General features: G+C 37.6%; 1 protein-coding gene across 1 annotated transcript; it reads left to right on the forward strand.

The window, feature by feature from the left end:
• The first annotated feature begins 11,423 nt into the window (after positions 1 to 11,423).
• On the forward strand, positions 11,424 to 12,456 carry LOC103740494 (olfactory receptor 4F3/4F16/4F29-like). Its single transcript, XM_008841132.1, has one exon. The coding sequence runs from the start codon at positions 11,437 to 11,439 to the stop codon at positions 12,436 to 12,438; it is 1,002 nt and encodes a 333-aa protein (XP_008839354.1). The 5' UTR covers positions 11,424 to 11,436; the 3' UTR covers positions 12,439 to 12,456.
• Positions 12,457 to 21,490: the final 9,034 nt, after the last annotated feature.

Here is a 21,490-nt window from a genome sequence, read left to right on the forward strand (position 1 = left end):
AGAAATTAATGAAATAGAAACAAAGAAAACAATACAAAGAATCAACAAATCTAAGAGCTGGTTCTTTGAAAAGCTAAACAAGATAAACAGGCCTTAGCCCAGTTAACCAAAAGAAAGAAAGAGCAAATTCAAATCAACAAAACCAGAGATGAAAGGGGAAACATCAGAACAAACACCCAAAAGATCCAGACCACTATAAGGAAATATTTTAAAAACCTATACGCTACTAAATCTGAAAGTCTAAAAAAATGGATGGATATCTAAAATCATGGGAACCTCCAAAGTTAAACCAAGAAGAGATCAACAGTTTAAACAGACCCATAACATATAAGGAAATTGAAACAGTAATACAAAGCCTCCCAATTAAAAAAAAAAAAAAACAAGCCCAGATGGATTTACAGCAAAATTCTACCAGACATTTAAACAAAACCTCCAACCAATACTACTTAAATTATTCAAAACAATAGAATTCCTTCTATGAAGCCAGTATCATTCTAATATCCAAACCAGGTAAAGACACAAACAAAAAAAGAAAACCTTACACCCATATCCTTAATGAACATAGATGCAAAAATTCTCAACAAAATACTATAAATGGACTCAAAGACAAAAATCACATTGTCATCTCAATAGATGCAGAAAAGGCTTTTGAGAAAATTCAGCAAGGATTTATGCTCAAATTCCTATAGTGAATTGGACTGGAGGGAGCATACCTCAATATGGTTAAAGCTATACACAACAAACTCAGTCAACATCATTCATAATGAAAAACTGGAAGCATTCCCATTAAAATCAGGAACCAGACAAGGATGTTCACTATCTCCACTCCTTTTCAAAATAGTGCTTGAAACTCTTGCTAGAGCAATAAGTCAGGAGAATGAAATTAAAGGAGTACTCATTGGAAAAGAGGTAAAACTATTACTGTCTGCAAATGACATGATATTATACCTAAGAGATCCCAAAAGTTCCACCAGAAAATGCCTAGAACTGATCAACACTTTCAGTATAGTGGCATGTTATAAAATCAGTCTACAAAAATCAGTAGCCTTTCTATATACCAATAACAAGCCATGGGAGAAAGAATACAGGGAAATGTTCCCATTCACAATTGCTGCAAAAAAAAAATTAAAATTTCTTGGAATAAATCTGACAAAAGACACCAAAGATCTCTACAATGAAAATTTTAAAGTGTTAAAGAAAGAGATTGAGGAAGACACCAGGAGATGGAAGGAGCTCTCATGCTCATGGAATGGAAGAATTAGTTTTGTTAAAATGACCATCCTACCAAAAGCAATATACAGATTCAATGCAATCCCAATCAAAATCCCTGTGACATACTTCACAGAATTAGAAAAATGCATCCTTAAATTCATATGGAGGCACAAAAGACCCTGGATAGTCAAAGCAACAATGAGCACAAAGAGCAATGCTGGGGGATTACTATACCAGATCTCAAAGTACAATACAGAGCCATAGTCATAAATACAGCATGGTACTGGCATAAAAACAGACACATGGATCAATGGAACACCATTGAAGATCCAACCCTGAGTACATGAAATTTCAGCCACCTGATATTTGACAAAGGTGCCAAGAACACACAATGGAGGAAAGACAGCATCTTCAAAAAATGGTGCTGGCAAAACTGGATCTCAACCTGTAGAAGACCAGCCTTGGAAGACAAAACAAAAAATGAGGAAGAACCCAGTAGAGGGATGATTTTGGAAGCCTTTGTCAAGAAACTCCAATGGACTCTCATATGAACATTTGAAAATTGCCCTATTCTGACTTTTTTCTAGTTCCCTGTGTAGAACTTGTAATGCTAGTTACTCTTGCCTTTACTTCTCCTTCACATCTCCAATTCATGAGTCAAGGTCTTTCTCCTCACCTTAGAGACAAGAGTTATGCAATTTGGGAGTCTTTTAGACAGACCCACTGAAGGGATACCCCAGTTGCCTCACCCTGCATCCCTGTTCAGCATGGAAGAAGCCAGAGCGGTCTGTGTCCCTACTCCCTATTGGAAATTTGGGTAACCCATTTAGAGGATAGAGTGATAAGAATAGGAGGTAGGAATTAGCTAGACAGGGTAAAAAGATCCCAAAGAAGTGTAGCTAGTTTCTTGGGTAAAAGTCAAAATGTCCTTGGGCCTGTTAGCAACATACTCTGTTCCAAAGGCCAAAAATGTCAAAAGTACTTTGGAGCTTATATCTAATCCTTAAAAGATTTTAGGGTTACCTCTTCAGAGGGGTAAATGTTGGAGGGGAGGGAGTGAGCATGGGTTTGATCAAAACACCTTATATGCATGTATGAAATTATCAATAAAGTTTTTGTAAACATTTTTTTAAAAAACTAAAAAACAAATTACATACTTCCAACATGCCATGGCACAGAATATACATCCCCATTCCAACAGGGAGGAATGTGGCCATAGTAACATGCATGCCAGTTCTAGAATTTTTATGAGAAGATCCTGAGAGGACACTGAATGAAGGTGTAAAAGCCTGGGTGCTTATGAACACCCAAAATGCTGGAGATGCCAGATCCATGAAACATCTGCCACTAAGAGTTGCACATAGGAAGTCCAAGAAAGGAATGTATATTGCAGGTAGCAAAGGTGAAGGGAAAAAACCATCTAAGGCCTTTGGGACTAAAGCCCCAGACACTTGACATGGAACTATAGGATTTGGTACTTTCCCTGTTGGGGTTGAGTCTTTCTTTGATCCAATGGCTTTCCAGATTTAGTAACATAAAACAAGAATCTTTCCTGGAGATATAAGCAAATCCCCCTTTGTCCTGGTGAGTAGGTCTAAGGCTCTCCCATTTTGGAGCCTCTTCTTGGTAGGGAGTGTATTTGATCTTGAATTTGAGTTGGACTCTTTGCCATCTCTTTCATAGTTGCTGCAGCTTCATTTAGTTGTTGTCAATGTTTACTTGATGACCGCCATTATGACTGGAGGGAGATGGAATCTCAGTGCAGGAAGAAAGACTCTAATATCCAGAGGTCTGGGAAGACTTCTACAATGTATGTCCTGCATGTGCAAGGCCATCGCTCTCACGAACTCACAGCAACTGTGGTTGCTACCTGCACAAGACTTACACAAGATCAAACCAGGCAGCATTCCAACATAGATGGGGGAGGGGTTAATGAGAACTCACTCCTCACTGAGGAGCTTTTTTAATGTGATGACTGCTGAGGGAGGAAGAAACAGTTTTCTTCAGTTTTGTGACCCATGATAGGTTGTTCATACTTCAGTCAGTGGCCTACATTCAGATCATATGGACACCACTAATTGTACTCAGGCATATTTAAAAAGTAGAAGATGAATGTCGGATGTGATGGAGCACACCTTTAGTCTCAGCCCTCAAAGGCAGACACAGGTGGATCTCTGAGAAATCAAAGACAGCTTGGTATACATAGTGAGTTCCAGGTCATCTGGGGCTACAGGGAGACCCCCCCCCAAAAAAAAAAGACATAAAGTTGGGAAGAGGATGGTGGGTGTCTTGGAGGAATTGGGTTAGGGTAGTAGGAGTGGATACTATCTAAATGCATTGTATTCTTTATGAAATTACTAAGGAACACATTTTTGATGTGGAAAAATTAATCACACTCAAATTACTTCCAAGTATTTTTAAAGGATATTTTCATTGTCTGATTTCTGATGAAAGCATTCTTTAGCAATATGACATTAAAGTTCTGAGCCACAATGCAGTTTACTAGATCTGCTTAATACATCATTAGAATACAGTCCAGTTCAGCTATTTGTTGATAACTATGACAAGATACTAAATAACTCTGGCTGACATAATCATTCACCCTGAGTACTTCAAATTCTCTGCAAGTAGAGCAATGTATACCATAGTCATATCACACTACTACAGCTGTTCTACCAATTCCTTTTTCCAATCCAGTTTGGAAAAATATATTAAGGACTAGTACTGAAATGAAGACTCCTAAACATCAGAAGAATTAGTGAAATTTTGAAGAACAACATTTCACAAATTATTTTCATTCTCACCAAATAAGTAATAAACACCTCCTGCTTCTACTACTCAAACTACTTTAAAATGCAAACATTTTTTTAACTATTCTATTTGGGCATGATTGCTCACCCCTATAATCCCAGCACACACAAAAAATAAATGAACAGGCTTATAAAATGGCCATTCTTTTAATGGTAGTATTTAAATATCTTTTACATTTATTTTTTTAATGGCAAGAGGGTGCATATATGTAAACAACAGCACATGTGGAGGTCAGAGAACAACTTGCAGGAGTCAATTCTCTCCTTAAACATTTGTGGGATCAACCTCAGATCATCAGTCTTGGTAGCAAGCACCTTCACCTGCTGAACCATCCTATTGGCCCCCTAATGATGGAATTCTATATAAAGTGACTTTAGTATATTTTTAAATCAAAGAAACCCAACAAAATATAATAATATCACACACGAATGTCATAAGTATATGACAAATATAAACAGTACAAAGACTAATTGCTCCTTATCCTAGAAGTTGTTTCATATAACATTTTACACAATTTCTAAGGAAAAAGAGAACATTCTGTGACACACTTCAATTTTTATCACAAAGGGACCATTTATGTGGGGGTGGGGCATTTGATCTCAAAACAATTTTTCCTTTAAAACTTTTTTAAACACAGAAATTGTCACCATAACATATTCAAAGTATCTTTTGTTGCAATATTCACATGATAAACATTAAACTCCTATGTTTACTCAGTAGTATGCACTCAGTGAGGGAAAGTCGTCAATAAAATCTATTTCTTGTAGGAAGCTGTGCAGAAAATGGAAATGAACACCAGAGAGCTGCAATGAATTCATGACAGTTAATGAAACTTAATGCGTAGTGTTAAATGTGTGCAGCTATGTTGAAAAAAAAATTTTCCTGTGGCAGGTGAGATATATGCATGTTCCAAAACTTTACAGAACTGCAAATGAACTGCAAAACATGGAGTCTTGATAAATGTTTGCCATCTGACCAGAGGACAGTACTTTACAAGACCTTCAGTTACCTTCACTTTGCAGTATTCTAAGCTATTCCCATTGATGATCGTATTCACTGTGGTGGTTCCCGTAAGGGAGGCATATAGCAAGTTGTTTTGGCTATAACAATGTGGAAAGACATCCCTTGGGTTCTACATAAAAGTAACCATATTAAAGATTTTAATAGGAATCACTGACGGGCTGTTGAAATGAATATTTCCTTTATTCACAGTATCAGAAGGCCCAATGGAAAGAGAAAAATAAAAAGTTAAATAAAACATAAGTAGTACTTGAATGTACTGAGATGGAGAAATGAAAGCCCTTAGGAACCCAAATGTCATTTTACTACAATTTTACAATGGTTTTCCTTCAAGTTAAACTACTACATTGCCTCCCAACATCGAAGTATTAAATGGTCTTTAATATCAGCCAAGTTATTTATTCATGACTAGTTGCCTAATAGTTTCTAAATTTTTAATAACATCTCTAGAGCTAGCTTAAATCATTTTGCTTTTTAATGCACTTTCTAGAACCAAAATACAATAAACAGTAGGTATGACCTCTGAGACTCTCATTTTGTATTTGGCACTACACAAAGCATGCTAGCAATTATTCAGAGGTCACTTTAAAAAGATGCACAGGGTCCTCTCCAGTACCAACAATGTCACCCACCAAGAGTGTCTTTGCTTCCCATACAAATATTTCTCTTTGGTCATCATGAAAACATTAGCTTTCTTTCTTTTTATGCTCTTCTCTTGTGTTGCAGATGTCCCTACTTTCATATCATTAAACTTTTTGGTGAAATCTATATCTTTTGCTATAATAAATCATTAATGATCAAAAACCTTTAAAGACTCTTAAGATCTCACCATGCTCAGGACTATGGCTGCACTGGTGGCTCAGGCTTTGGCTGCAACAGAATAGAAAAAGACAGAAAATGTAACTTTTACAGAAAAATATAAGCACATATCAAAGAAGAATGTGGACTACTTAGTACAGGGTCTTTTACAATGCCTCCTTCCCACATGCAACCCCGCTCCCAATGCATGGCTATTGGAGAATTTTTTGCCTTATGTGCATTAAAGAAAATATATTCACAAATGAAGAAGCTGGTATAAGAACTAGAAAGAATTCTATGAAGTCAGATATGAAAGAAGTTTAGAAAAAATTAAAACAATGCTGCCCTTATAATAAAACTTTCTACTTTGGAAAATATAGATTTCTGCATTATGAGTTCATTACTTATCTTTATCTGTGTTTGGTATTTGTTATTAAATACAGTCCACCCTCACTCAACTTACCATTTTCCAGGCTTTAGCAAACCTTATGCTACATTCAAATTGACTTATTTAAGCATTCATGTTTGGATAAACACATGGTATCAACTTCGCAATTTCTAACATGATTCATTTGATAATGTCTTCCACTGCCTCAATTTTGGCTACAAATGACAAGATTTCACTTTTCTTCAGGGTTAAATTATTTCCATTTTGTCTACATTTTCTTTCTCAATGCATCCATTGATGTACATCTGGAATGATTCCATAACTTAGCTATCATGAATAATGCATTGATCAACATAGGCATGTAAGCATCTCAGGGGTCTGTGTGTGTGTGTGTGTGTGTGTGTGTGTGTGTGAGCAGGTGTGTATGTATGTATGTATGTATGTATGTATGTATGTATGTATGTATGTATATGGCGATCTGTTTTGGGATTCTTGAGGCACTTCATTAATGTTCTGCATAGTTAATATACTCATCTTCATTTTACCAACACTATGAGTTTCTTCTGTTTCATATCTCACCAAAATGTTGCCATCTTCTGTCTTTGTGAAGTAACCACTCTAAAAAAGAAAATACATTGTAAGTATTAGCTACATGTTCTGCATCACACACTCCTGCTTGCTTTTCTTTGCAGATTAGATTCGAGGAGTATGTGGCAGTAATCATCAGTTTTTTCCATTGCAATTAGCATGAGGCAATAATACCAAATGAATGAAGGCAATTACAGAAACAGAACAGTGTAAAGGAAAAGCCTAAGACTGTGAAGAAAGTCTTATTAAATGTAGGCACAGATGGTTGTTTACTTGAAAACTTTATGACATAGCAATTCCTCTTCTACTCTAGTAATTAGCACATGGTTATCTTCTAGAGTCTAAGGTCTGGGCCTTGGGACCTTATGGTACTGAAACGCATTAAGAAAATAGAAATTGTCAAAGTAAAAGAGGGCTTGGAGTACCATGATTTCTCATTTTCTAAGACTTCATTGTTAATTCTCAAACAGGTAGCAAACAAGTTCCCTTCCATCTCTGCTTCTCTATACCTGAAGTGATAGTTTCATCACTTATTTTTATTGACTCATTCTGAAGCAAAAATACTTAGGCTTTTGTTCTTCTGTTCTGTCCTCTTTAATCCCTGGATAAAAACCAGTATGGACTCAGTGGACCACACAAAGTTACTAATTAGAAGCTTTGAGAGAAACAACATAAGGCTCTTTGTTTTGAAAAAGGTTATGAACTCAGGGAGAATGTGAAATACCCTCCTGTGAATCTAGAGAAATTCTTCCATTTCAAGTATTGCCATGTAAAACACACATGAACAGGTGGTTCAGGAAGAAAAGGCATCAGTCCAACCTAACTGTGGATAGAGGATATGTCTACAAATATCAGTCATAAATTAGTTGCCCTTTAATTTAATCTGTAGTTTAAGTTCTCAACACGTTTGCTTCGTGTGTGTTCTTGGAGAAGAGGATCAGATGAGCAGGTACGACTTTTGTTCGTGTTATTGGGAAATTCTTATAGAAGACTCCAAGCTGGCTACTAATTAAAAGTGGAATTCTCGTCATAAGATAGCATTCCAGGAGGAAACTACATGGTGTTTTCGTGTTTTCTAGCCCATATTTGTTCCCACTTCATCATTCTGTGTTCCCTTTCAGTCTTCAATTTCTTATACTTTCGGCTTCTGTTTTATAAACATAGAAGGGTTTTGTTAATTAGTTTTCGGGCACATTCAAGTAATTGCTCTTTCCCTCTGGAAATTACATCTCACATATAGTTGAAGCTTCTTGTTTTCTCTGTTTTAGGAAACTGATTACCACCTGAGGAGAAAAAAATTCTGCTGTCTAACTCAAGTAAGAGCTTCGTTACCTTTCTTTGCAAAGAAGATTGACAGTTCCATCCTTCAGTATGAATCATTTCTAGGGATCAAAGAAGATTCATCTATTTTTCTTCTTTGTTTTAGTGCAATTCTGATGAAGCAGACAGGAGAATATACTAAACTTCAATTCTCATGAAAATCTTTGCCATCAAGAGTGAGTATGGGCAATGCTTCCAAAATAAAGTGATAAGGTGTTATCATAACTTTCTCTGGTTTGCAAGGAGTAAAGTGTGAGAATTACAATTGTAGCAGCCAAACGCATATCACAGGAGCATGTGCATCTTAAATAAAAATATTATGAGAGTTAAATGTCTATAAACCTAAGCAACTAGATTGGTTTCCTCCTAACATGTCATTTAGAACTGGCTCAATATGTAAATATTTTATTTGAAATTGATCTGGAAAGAATAATTCTGGAGGCTAGAACCTACCTAGAAGAGACCAAATGTGTGAGAGAGTGACATAATGGAGGTTGCAGGACAGCCAAAGAAAGGCAAGAAGGTAGCAGACAGTGAGGTAGGAGTAGACAGCACTGATAAGAGATGGTAAGGGAGCTGCAATTATAATAGACACCAAAGACACGCTTGCCTTCTATGAACTTTGTAGAACATGCTGATAATAAAATGTGCTTCCTCAGGCTCTTGAAAATTATTGTAGACTTTATGTTACAAGTGATTAATTATCAAAGTAATATAACTCAGAACCCATAGAATCTGGAATCAACTTGCTCTTGACTATTCTTTAAAGAGAAAAGGATATACATAATACAAAACTCATAAAAGTAGGAAGATGAGAAAAAGCACCCATAATCCCTTTATAGAAAGATTGCAACTGTTTAAACGGTGACATTAATCACAATTTCAGGAACTGGACTTGAATTTAATATTTAGCTTTGCAAAATTAAACCATTCATTTAAAATTATTCAGCACTCATTTTAAACCCTCTAAAATGAGCATCCTTCCTCATTTTATTTTGGATATTTTGGAAAAATAAAAGGGGATATTTTGGAATAATAAAAGGGGAGAGTTTTAGTCTGTAATTTTTAGAAGCAAAGCAATTAATTTTATATATTTTGGCATATATCTTGAGGAAAGTAATTAATAAAAAGTTATTTAATAAATAAACGGTGGTATCTGTTATAAAACAGAACCTAAAGAAAATGTCTGCATTACAATTTGTGAGAATAGGAACACTCTCAAGTCAGACAAGTTTTATAGGAGCTGAACAACTAAGGAGCTGGTTTTAAACAGAGGATTATTGTACCTGAACTTCAAATCTGAGGCTGCAAGATGAGGTCAGTTGAATATCTTGACACATAGGATAAAGACGATGAGATGGAAATCATCAAACAAAGTGGGAATGATGTGTTCAGGAGGTACAGGAAGAGTAGAACATAGGTAAAAATGAAATTAAACAGAAATACTGTTGGAGAGAAAGTTTTAAGCATTGAGGGAGGTGAAGGGGATGATGGAGTGAAGGGTAGAGGGAGGAAAGAGGATTAAGCAGGACAAAAGGAGTATAAAGAAGCTATGTGGAAGTGTGTTGTCCTATATATAACTCAAATTAAAATCAAAAAATGTGGATTGAAGGGAGTTAACTTCAATGCCTACATGGCTGGATTCTGCTGCTCCTAGAAGCAAGGGGTTATCTAACATGGTTCACAGTCCCAGATGTGAGGGACCGCCACAAGAATTGGACAAAGAGACCCCAGAGACCCCAAGACAATATAGGCTCTTGTCAATCTTCTTGGTTGTCTACCAGAACTAAATAATAAGACCATATTGTGGAAGACACCACACCCCTCAGATATAAGACATAGACAACACAAGCTAGAACCAAACTGGAAGCTTCCTCACTGCCAGCTAGTATTCAGTGCCCCAGAGGGTGCTGCAAGGTGTTGCTAGGAGAGAAAAGACATCTTTAGTCTTGCCAAACTGTGAACGCTATGAACTAGAAAGCTGACCTGCCAGGCAAATTATGCTCATCTGTACAATAGTGACTTGGTTGTTGAGAGGATAACCAACTGCCCTCTGATTGGATTTAAGGCCTGCTTCATAGGAGTGAGGAGGGGCTATGCCTGGCACTATAAGGCCAACAAAAGCTCAGACCTGGGAAGGCCATAAACCTAGGTGAGGAACGTATTATCAATGTTTAACTAAATTGATAAAACTTCAAAGTACTTTCTAAATATCTATGCCCATATCTACACACAAAAGTTGCCCCTAGCCTAAATCAGGAAAGCCTCTCCTTACAACAAATGGAAGTGAATGTAGAGATTCCTGATTGTCCAAGATACAGTGAATAGGCCATGGTGTGGGCCTTCTAAGGCTCAGGGAACAAACACTTCAGAAAAGGAAGGAGGAAAGTATATGATAAGGTGAAGGGCTACTAAATGCTATCCACTGAACTCAATACAACCATTACTATCACTCACTCACTATACCTGTGGTTACCTGCACTGGACCCACACAAGACAGACCCTGCCAACAATCAGTCATGCAGGGGGGAGAGACTCATGGGACACTACCCTCTACTGCTGAATTGTTGGCTATTAATAGATTCTGGGAAAGGAAAAACCATTTTCTTCAGTTGTGTACCCTCTGCTGAGCCCAGCAGCCTCTAACAGATATCTCTGAATCCAGTCACAGAAGGACCTGGTTAAACAAAACAAAAGGAAGAACTATGAATGTGACAGAGATGGATGTGGGGAAGAGAGATGTGTAGGGGTAGTAAGGAGAGGGGAGAGTGTGTCAATATGCATTGGTGTACATGTGTTAAATTGTCTAACAACAAATTTAATTAATAAAAAGTGCCATCTTAAGCATATTTAAAATATAAAAGATGTCTTTTTCATTGATAACATTATCAAAAAGTTAGGAAACCAAGATGTGTCAGTTTTAAAATAAATAATTTCCAGAATGTAATAAGTAGTTATGTACAATAGGCATAAATTTATTTTAGCATGCTTCTATTTCATAGCACTTTTCCCAAGCAGAATTTCATACACATTGGTGTCTGATTTGCCTCTCCTTAGATCCTAAGGTGCCTGTACTTCTATTTTTCTCTTTCTTGATTATACTTTAACAGTCAAAATAAAGTTATGGTTGTATAAGCCAAGTGATCCTAAATATTCTATGCCTATTCCTTTAAGTACTGTGTAAAATGTCACTGTAAAATTACAAGCTGCCTTGGTTTTGATAGTTGAGTCACTACTTTATAGCCAGGATATCCTTTTGCTTAAGATTAAATTTTTCTCCCTCTTCTGCTTTTGAGGTAATGGCCATCTCACAGTCAAACTTGCACAAGAAGTTGATGGACGGAGGAAATCACTCAGTGGTATCTGAGTTTTTGTTTCTGGGACTCACCAGTTCCTGGGAAATTCAGATTCTCCTTTTCCTGTTTTTCACAGTATTTTATGTGGCCAGTATGCTGGGGAACCTTCTCATTGTGCTCACGATCATCTCAGACCATCATTTACATTCCCCCATGTACTTCCTGCTGGCAAATCTCTCCTTCATTGATACAGGGGTGTCCAGCATTGCTACCCCAAAGATGATTTACGACCTCTTCAGAAAGCATAAAGTCACCTCCTTGAGTGGGTGCATCACTCAGATGTTCTTCATTCACACTGTTGGAGGTGCAGAGATGGTGCTGCTCATAGTCATGGCCTATGACAGGTACATTGCTATCTGTAAGCCCCTCCACTACCTGACCATCATGAGCTCGAGAACGTGTGTTTCATTTTTGACTCTTGCTTGGACCATTGGCCTCATCCACTCTGCGGCCCAACTGGCTTTTGTTGTAAATTTACCCTTCTGTGGAGCCAACAAAATGGACAGCTTTTATTGTGATTTTCCTCGGTTCATCAGACTTGCATGTACAGACACATACAGGCTGGAGTTCCTGGTCACTGCCAACAGTGGTTTCATCTCCATGGGCACCTTCTTCATCTTGATGGTGTCGTACATCTTCATCCTGGTCACGGTTCGTAAGCACTCCTCCAGGGCTTCATCCAGGGCCCTGTCCACTCTCTCAGCTCACATCACTGTGGTGGTTTTCTTCTTTGGTCCTTGCATTATTGTCTACGTGTGGCCATTCCCTACTTTACCCATAGATAAATTTTTAGCAATCTTTGATGCCATTATCACTCCTTTTATGAATCCTGTCATCTATACACTCAGAAATAAGGAAATGAAGGTGGCAATGAGAAGACTCTTTGTTAAGGCTTTGAGTTTCAAGAAGAATTCTTTCCTGCACAGTTCAAAAGATTCAGATTAATATAGAGCATTCTTGGGAATTAATTTCCTATTAAACAGTTTTTAAAAGTCTTTTCAATTTAGTATTTTAAATGCTTACTATGAAATGCATCCTCAAGTATTCTACTTGGAACAGAGAGAATTGCTAGCTTCTAAAAATACTGAGGAGCAAATTCAGCCAAGAAAATGTGGTTTTTATTGAATGCTGTGCCCATTATGGAAGCAATGGAGATTGCTGAACCTCCCCACACTGAACATACTTTCCACTGATATCAAATGTTGGACACCTCTTTAGCACTGATCACCAGACACATAAGTCTTCTAATCCTCATAGCTGCCTATGTTTATGTCCTATGAACTTCTAAATATCTATATGCCTGAAAAAATTAGTAAAATGAAGATATTGGCTAGATAAATTTGAGAGTGAGAGTTTAGGCTTTTATCATTTGAATTTGTTCACCCAAATACAAATTTGAATTTGTTCACTCAACACAGATTTGACTACTCCTAAGGGTTTTAGTAGTTATATTTAAAAAGTGTACTTTGTGGTAAATTATAGTGCAAAAGAGAAAACTTTAATAATATTATTCAGTACTTAATTTTTGACACTAGATGTAAACTTCCATATCGTCCATGCATGTGAAAATTAGTTTACTCCATTTTTACTAAATAGTCACTGTTTTGGGCAAAGAAATGTGTGAATTATAAGTCATTATGAATGTTCTGACTATTTTGCAGCAAAAAAGATAAAATACCAATATATCAATAAAATATCAAATAGTTCTATCCTTGTAAAGCTGGTCTATAACTAAATAAAAAGTGAAGTACAGAAATGAGACTAGAAATACGTTACAAAATTATTAATAAATCATTAAATATAAAGAAATAATGAAGAAATATATTTTATATAATAAAATAAATATATGATTACTTTAGTTTCTTCTTTGAGCTACTCATCATCAGGAGTGTGCTGTTTAATCTCTATGAGTTCAAATAGTTACTAGAGCTTCTTTTGCTGTTAATTGTAAGCTTTATTGCATTGTGGTCTGATAGACGGCATGGAATTATTTCAATTTTTTATATTTGTTGAGGCTTGTTTTGTGTCCCAGTGTGTGGTCAATTTTAGAAAAACTTGTATGGGCTGCTGAGTAGAAAGTATATTCTGTGATGCTTGGGTGGAATATTCTGTAGATATTAGGTCCATTTGATGTAAGATGTCATTTAATTCAAATGTCTCTCTGTTTATTCCTTGTCCAGTTGACCAGTCTACTGGAGAACGTGAGGTATTGAAGTTACCTACTACTGCTGAGTTGAGGTTAATCTATGTTTTATAGTCCTGTGGTACTGTTTTTGTGAAATTGGGTGAACCAGAGTTTAGTGCATATAATTTCATGATTGTAACATCTTCTTGGTCAGTTGCTCCTTTGATTAGAATGAAGTGACCCTCTTTATCTCTTCCATATATAGTAGTAGTATCACATTTCCTTAAAATCCTGAATCTTCTACATCCTTTTAACCTGGCAATGCCTACAACACTGGAAGAGACGTAGATTCTGTTCCCTTTGCTATAAGGTTAGGTTTGGTTTGTTTGCTTCAGTTCAGTTTGTTTCACTTGCTCTTTGGTTTGGTTGTTCATTATTTTGCTTTGTCAGTGTCTGTCTGTTTATTTTTTACAAAGTACTAGGAATTAAACCCAAGACTTCACACAAGCTAGGCAAGCACTCAACCACTTAGCTAAAGTCTCAGCACTCTGCACTAAAAATTGGGCCCAAGTCTTTACTTAAACAAACACTCTACCATGGCATTTGTTCCTGTCCCACTTTTCATTTTCTTAGCCACTCTCTCACTCTTCACCTCTTAGTTCTTTCTCAGTGTTTAACAGCTTGGTAAATACACCAAAGATTTTCTGAGATGCAAATATGACTTTCTGACTGCTCTCAGTAATCATTTTTTCCTTTCTCCACATTTCTTGTAGAAGTCACGAGACAAGCCAGGCATGGTAGCATATACCTTTAGTCCCAGCACTCTGGAGGCAGAGGCAGGAGATATCTGTGAGTTCAAGGCCAGGCTGGTCTACATAGTGAGTTAGTCAATTACAGGCTAGCTGGGGCTACAGGGAGACCCTGTCTCAAAAAGACCGAAAAAAAAAAAAAGTCATGAGACATGGTTCTTTGTATGAACATAGATGTATTGATACACCATTTTGGTGAAATAAGTGAACTTTTTACACCAAAACTTGGTACCTCTAGTAGTACTGAGGAGTTTCAAGAATTGGTTTTGGGGGCATAGAAAATATAACATCATCCAAAATAAATGTATATCACCAAATGTGATTTGGAACGAGAAACAGACAAACCTAGTGTGCTGAGCACTCCACAGCCAGTCATTCTCTGCACATTGGCCTGCTGTGAATGTGCATTAACCATCATCCACTGCACAAAGAAATTTTTCTGATGAGGTCTGAGAGCTGCGCAAATCTAATGGTATAGGGGTAAGGCTTCAGAGGGCAATTTGATTCTATGTCCATGTCTTGGTTGGCTTCAATTATCAACTTAACATACCAGGGAAGAGGGAACCTCAGCTGGGGAACTTCCTGTTCAGACTGGCCTATGGGCATGTCTTTTAGCCATTTTCTTGATTGTTGAGTGATTGGGGGGTGGCCAGCACACTATGAGTCCTACCGAAACTGAGCAGGTGGTCCTGAGTTGTATAAGAAAGCAGACTGAGCACAGGTCAGAGGAGCACGCTAACAAGCAGCATTCTTCCATGGTCTGTGCCTACCCCAGGTTCCTGCCCAGAGTTCCTAATGGACTGTAAGTTGAAAGATGAAATAAATCTTTTCTTCCCCAAGCTGTTTTTGGTCAGTGTATTAGTTGATTTTCTGTTGGTGGGATAAAGCACCATGACCAAGCAACTTATATAAGGAAGTTTAAGTGTCTTATGCTTCCAGAGGGATAAGTGCCATCATGGTGGGGGAGGTATGGCAGGAGACAGCTGGAACAGAAAGTTGAGAGCTCAAGTCTTCAAGCAAGCACAGGAAGTAGTGAGAGGAAAAAAAAACTAGAAATGGGACAGGGGCTCTGAACTCTCAAAGTCTGCCCCTAGCGATGTGTTTACCACAACAAGACAGCGCCTCTTAAACTTCCACAAACAGTACCACAAACTGGGGCCAAGTATTCAAATACTTGGAGCCCATCAGGGACACTTACTCAACCACCAGAGTCCAAGTGTTTTATCACAGCAGTAGAAAGGAAACTAAAAGAAATTTGTACCTTGGTACCAGGATTGTGAGGTGTTGTGAAGACCAGGTCATGCTATTTTAGGGAGGATTGTGGTAGCATTTGGAACTTAGGGCTAGAAAAGCCATTGAATGCCTAGGCTTAATGAGCTGTTCTTTGGGCACTTGGAAGATAAGAATGGTGAGGGAAATGCAGACAACGGAAGTCTGGCTAATGAAGTTTCAGAGGAAAGTTTGAGAGTCAAAGACTTAACAGGGACATTTGTGTGGTTTAGGGTCATCTGGGGCTCAATAATCAGCTGTGATTAACAAGAGACTAGCACCACTGAAGTCAAATTTTTGTTTTACAGGGACAGTGAGTGACGCTGAAAAATCAGCTATGATTAAGAGACCAGCATTACTGAGAAAAAAGTCTTCTGAGAAGTATTTCCTCAGGGTCAGCACACTGAAGCTGTGGTCCAGAGAGGGCCAAGACTACATCTCAAGCTTGAAGCAGAAGTAGGTAGTGTGCGAGACTCTCCTATATAGTACTTGTTTTGTAGAAGAAAGTTTCAGAATTGGTGGGGTCACAGAGAGAAGCTGAAACCTGGAGCTGTGAGAGGCAAGGAGAAGCCATTGGAGAAGGTGCAGCCTCAGTTGCAGTGGAAACCCCAGGACTGAAGGGGTCATAAAGAGAATGGTATCCTGTGAGGCCAGGGAAGGTGATTGGTGAAAGTACAGCCTACAACTCCAGGATATTGGAGACACCAGCACCATGGGACATCCACCAAGAATAGCAGCAGCTGTGGAATGGAGCTGGAGCAACCCTACAAGACAAACTGTGTGTACTGTGCTAAATTCACAGGGAAATTTTTTGTTGCTTTAGTTTTTTTGGAGACAAGGTCTCATGCAACCCAGGTGGCCTCAAACTCCTAATCCTCTTGCCTCCACCTCCCAAGTTTCATAATTAGAGATGTGCCCCACCGTGTGCAGGTCAGGGGGAATATTCCACAAAATAAATTCCTCCAAGTGATTCTTATTTTATTAAAGAAAAATTACTGGATTAGAAATTTCTATTAAAATTATAGATGTTTAGGTATCCAATTCCTCCTCCTATGGCCCAGAAATATTTTTTGTATGTTAGTTACATTTGATGTTTTCTCATAGATAAAATACATTCTCCTTTCCCTTAACTTTGAAAACCTTCTAATGGCTTATTCTTCTTAATGATATTTTCCATCCAAATAAAGTTTTCCAATTTCTCCTTATGGTTTTATTAGATTTATTTTCTGTATTTTCTGTGATTTATTTGATTATTCCTTTATTGTGAATACTTCCTCCAATTTTGTGCAATTACAATTTTTTATTTATTTATTTTTATGTGTGCGAGTGTTATGCCTGCATGTGTGTAAGTACACCCGAGTTGTGCAGTGCCCATAGAGGACAGAAGATAGTGTCAAATCCCCTAGACCAGGAGTTGTGGACAGTTGTTGGCTGCCATGTGGGTATTGGAATTTGAGCCCAGTCTTCTGCAAAAACACCCAGTGCTCTTAACCGCTGAGCCATGTCTTCAGTCCCACAATTACAAATATTTTTAAATTATTATTTTATCTAACAAAACACAACAAATCATTAATGCCATTGTTCTAGTTTTCCTTCCGTTGCTATAAGGCATTAACCAAAAGTAACTTGGAGGAAGGATTTCTTTTTTTTCAACTTTTAAAAAAATTTATTGAGAATTTCATACATGCATGTAAGGTGTTTTGATCAAATCCATGCTCACTCCCTCCCCTCCAACTCCTCCCATATCTCCCTATCACTTTTTCCTGAACAACTTCGTGTACTCTTTTTTTAAATGGGGCTTTTTGCTACTCTAACATTACCCCAAGGAGGATTTCTTTTAGCTTATAGATTACAGTCCATCATGGAGGGAAGCCAAGGCAGGAACTCAAGGCAGGAGTCTGAGGCAAAAACCAGTGGAGGAATGCTGCTTACTGACTTACTGTTGGTGTTCCTTATGGATAGGTATCAAGAAAAAAAAAGCATTTGATAGATCAATTGCTGCATACCGGATACCAGGAGATGTGTCAATTTGCTCAAGTAAGAAAACTACATCTGATACAACAGTTGCAATTGGAGACGCTACTTAATTAAGTTTATGATCGTCAACTGTCGTTCTCCAAGATCCATCTGTCTTCTTCACAGGCGAAATAAGAGAGTCAAAAGGAGATGTGGTGGGAACAGTCACCTCTACATCTTTCAAGTCCTTAATGGTGACACCCCAAGAATGTAATACTGCTTTTGGTTCACTATTTTTCCTAGTAGGGGCAACTTCAGTGGATTCCATTTGGCCTTTCCAACCATAATAGCCCTCACTTCACAAATCAGGGAATCAATATGGGGATTCTGCCAACTTCTAAGTCTATCCATCCCAGTTATACATTTTGGGACTATGAAATTAACCACAGGATGACTTTGGGAACCCATTGGACCCACTGTGAGTCAGACTTCAGCTAAAACCCCATTGATCATATGAACCTCCACAAGTCCCTACTTCAGCTGACCACAGTGATTTTTAGAGCCTCCTGGAAGCAGTGTCAATTTGGAACCAGTATTCAATAGACCCTGAAGAGTCTGATTATTTCCTTTTCCCCAGTATACAATTGCCCTAGTAAAAGGCAGTAGGTCCATCTTGTAAAGAATGATAGAAAGGCTAATAGAACAACTCTTCAGTATTGTAATAAGGACCTTCCCCAAGGAGACTTGGCCTTCCCTTCTCAAGGGGTTCTAGGTTTAAAAACTAGCTCAGGTCTTGAAATTGGTTGACAAACCAGAATTCCCTATTGCAACAATCCAAAGTAGCATTCCTTATATTTGTTCTAGACTTTTTCTTTTTATGCAGATGGAACAAAAATTTAGTAGGCTTATTTTGTTCCTGAAAATGCCATGATTGATTAGCCAGTACCAAAGGTTCAAACAAGTTAGTCAATTGTAGTTATTACTGTGCTTGCACTGCCCATTATGGTAACTATGTTCATCTTACCTTTGGAAATTCGATGTTTCCACCTGACTTGCTCAGCTACCTTTCTTATACAACCCAGACCCACCTGCCTAGGGATGGCACTACTCACAATGGGCTGGGCCTCCTATATCAATTAGCAATTAAGAAAAGGCCTCACAGATACAGCTACGGGTCAATCCAACAGAAGTAATTTCTCAGTTGAGATTCCCTCTTCCTAGTGACTCTAGTTTGTGACAAGTTGGTGAAAACTAACCAGCATCGTCATCTAACATTAAATCCATTTTGAAGCTTTCTCAATTTGCATTAAAAAATCTGTAGCTTTTATCATTTGCTTACTATATCTCAGAGGGATTTAATTTTTATAATTATTTTATTTTTTGAGGGTTTTATATGGAAGTATGGTATTTGTATCATTTCCAGCCTTCCCACAGCCCCTCCACTTCACCCTATGTCCTCCATTCTCTCTCAATTTCTAATCTACTTCTTTGATTATTATTGTTGCATATGCAAACATCCACTTACATATATAAATATACATAATTATATTTATGGTATTATGTGTACATGTGTTTAGGGCTGACCACTTGAGATTAGATAACCTACCAAGGAATTTGTCAATGAAAAAAATTAATTCTCCCTCCATCGACTGCCTGTGGGATAACATGACAATAATGGATTTAATTTTTTGAATGCATTGCATTTTGATATTATTTTAGGTAATGATTAAAGTATGTTGAAGATTGAACAATTTTTTAACTCATGTGGGATAAGATATGGTCATATGTGTTGTCTCCATGAATACTTTTTAAAAAGTTTCTGCCTTAGGTGTATAAATATGATGCTACTTAGCTTTGTTTTATTATTCATATACTTTAGGTCATTTTACCTCCTTGCATTTTCATCTTTTTCTCCCATGTCCTCTTTTTTTACTCATTTAATGCTTCCTCCATTGACTTACCAGGATCCTGGGTAACAATTCCCTTGCACAAATGAGCTCATATTGGCGATCCCAAGTCTCTGTGGTATCATTTGGTCAGTGCTCCTCTGGGTGCCAATTAGTTGTATCTTCCACAGTAACAGCACGCATATAGATGTTTATGCACAAAGTAATGATAGTTCTAACAGGGAGGTCCATTATGGTCAAGTATTTGGAAATTGTCAAACCTTGAAATGTCTGCACTAGTGGCAACTATAGAAATGGTTTAGGGATGGTGGAGTACAATATCTGAAGTCCCCCTGGGCCAGTATTAAATAGACATTTTTTTCTAGCTAATGGATCATTTTCTAAAGAAATCAATTAAATATTATCTTGCACCAGAGAAGATGCTTAAGGTAAATTGAATGAGCAAAAATTAAACAAATGAGAAAAAAGATGCAAAGTCAGAAATTTAAATTTCTTTTTTAAACTCTAAGTTTAAGATCCAGAAACTAAGAGTTAGAAGAATAAGACACATTTGCTGTGGACTTTATTTCATTTCTTAGCATGGAGCAGAATACCTTTGCTTTCTCTATTAATCAAAGAGTAGTAAGAACTGTCTCTTCTGTGAAAAGTTAAAATCCTCTAGGTGGATATGGACAATGACGGCTTGGCAACTCAACCAGGATGCTCCAAACTTCAGGTATTATATGGATTTACCTTTCCCCTATCAGGTTTATTTTAAAAGCCATAAGGAATTATAGATGCATTTGAAATAACCTAAGAAGCCCAGATGCTTGTGAATGCCAAGAACAAATCTCCTTTCTCATTTAGAACTGCCTACTATGCAGAGAGTGGAATGTAAGGCAAAAGTGCACCAGACAATTGAAATATCATGAGAGAAAAGCAGAGTCTTCTCTTGCTGTTGGATAAGAAGTAGATCAGAGTATCAGCTAACCCTCACTGTTCTGATATGCTGCTTCTACTTTCGTGGTCTTAATTTCTCTAGCTATGAAGATGTGGTTGTGATAAATACCAAATAAGACAGTATACAGACAGGGGTATTGTGTAGTGCACATAGTTGTTACTGGTTTTGTTTGGGTTCAGGTTGGGTTGTTATTGCTATAAGTAGCTTATCAGTCACCCCTACAGAGTCCTTTGCTCTCCCAGGAAGTCTTTAAGCTCAGATGTGAGGTTTTATATTGAAAAAATTAGACCTATCTCTTAATCTGCAACACATGTTCTGATTTCTTTGGGACCACAGCCTTGGTCATTCTGACTTTTTTCTACTTCAAAAAATTATACAATCATGCTACTTACTTGATAATCTTATCGTGTACATTTTCATTATTTACATTGAGTATATATACCAAAATATCAGAGTTAAGAGTACTGAATGTGTTAGTACTTCAATAAGGTCACAGTGTCCATTGGGCATAGTAAACATCTAGTGAATACTCGTTCATTAATTACAAATGGTTGTGATAAATGTCATGGTAACGTTTTAATAACATGACAATTACATCACAAAAGGAATTAAAGAAATAGATTAATGAGAAAAGAGGCCTTCCATGGGATATGAAATATAAGTAACTAAAAATGAGGGACAACCAAAGGAATACTGACAATGGATTGCCGTAGATGAGGGGCAGCTGACCCTCCTGGAACAGGGACCTCTGGCTGACTAGATTTACCAGAAGGGCAGACAGGGGGGAATGGATGAGGGTGCTGACAGCATGGTGGACAGTGACAGGGATGGCAGAGTATGGAGCCTCTAGTGGGAGAGGAAGGCTGTCTATCTGACGAGTTTGTATTCATGCTCAGATGCCGAGGAGCTCAGAAGGTGGGCGACTGTGACCAGTGATAGTCATGTATATAGAGATTAGAAATGCATGTGAAAACATCTCAATGTCAATTGC

The sequence above is a fragment of the Nannospalax galili genome, unplaced genomic scaffold (genome assembly GCF_000622305.1).
Source record: "Nannospalax galili isolate Female #2095 unplaced genomic scaffold, S.galili_v1.0 scaffold999, whole genome shotgun sequence".
Taxonomy (NCBI): domain Eukaryota; kingdom Metazoa; phylum Chordata; class Mammalia; order Rodentia; family Spalacidae; genus Nannospalax; species Nannospalax galili.

Coding starts and splice junctions, on each gene's coding strand:
- LOC103740494 (XM_008841132.1), top strand. CDS start 11,437: ATGGCCATCTCACAGTCAAACTTGCACAAGAAGTTGATGGACGGAGGA.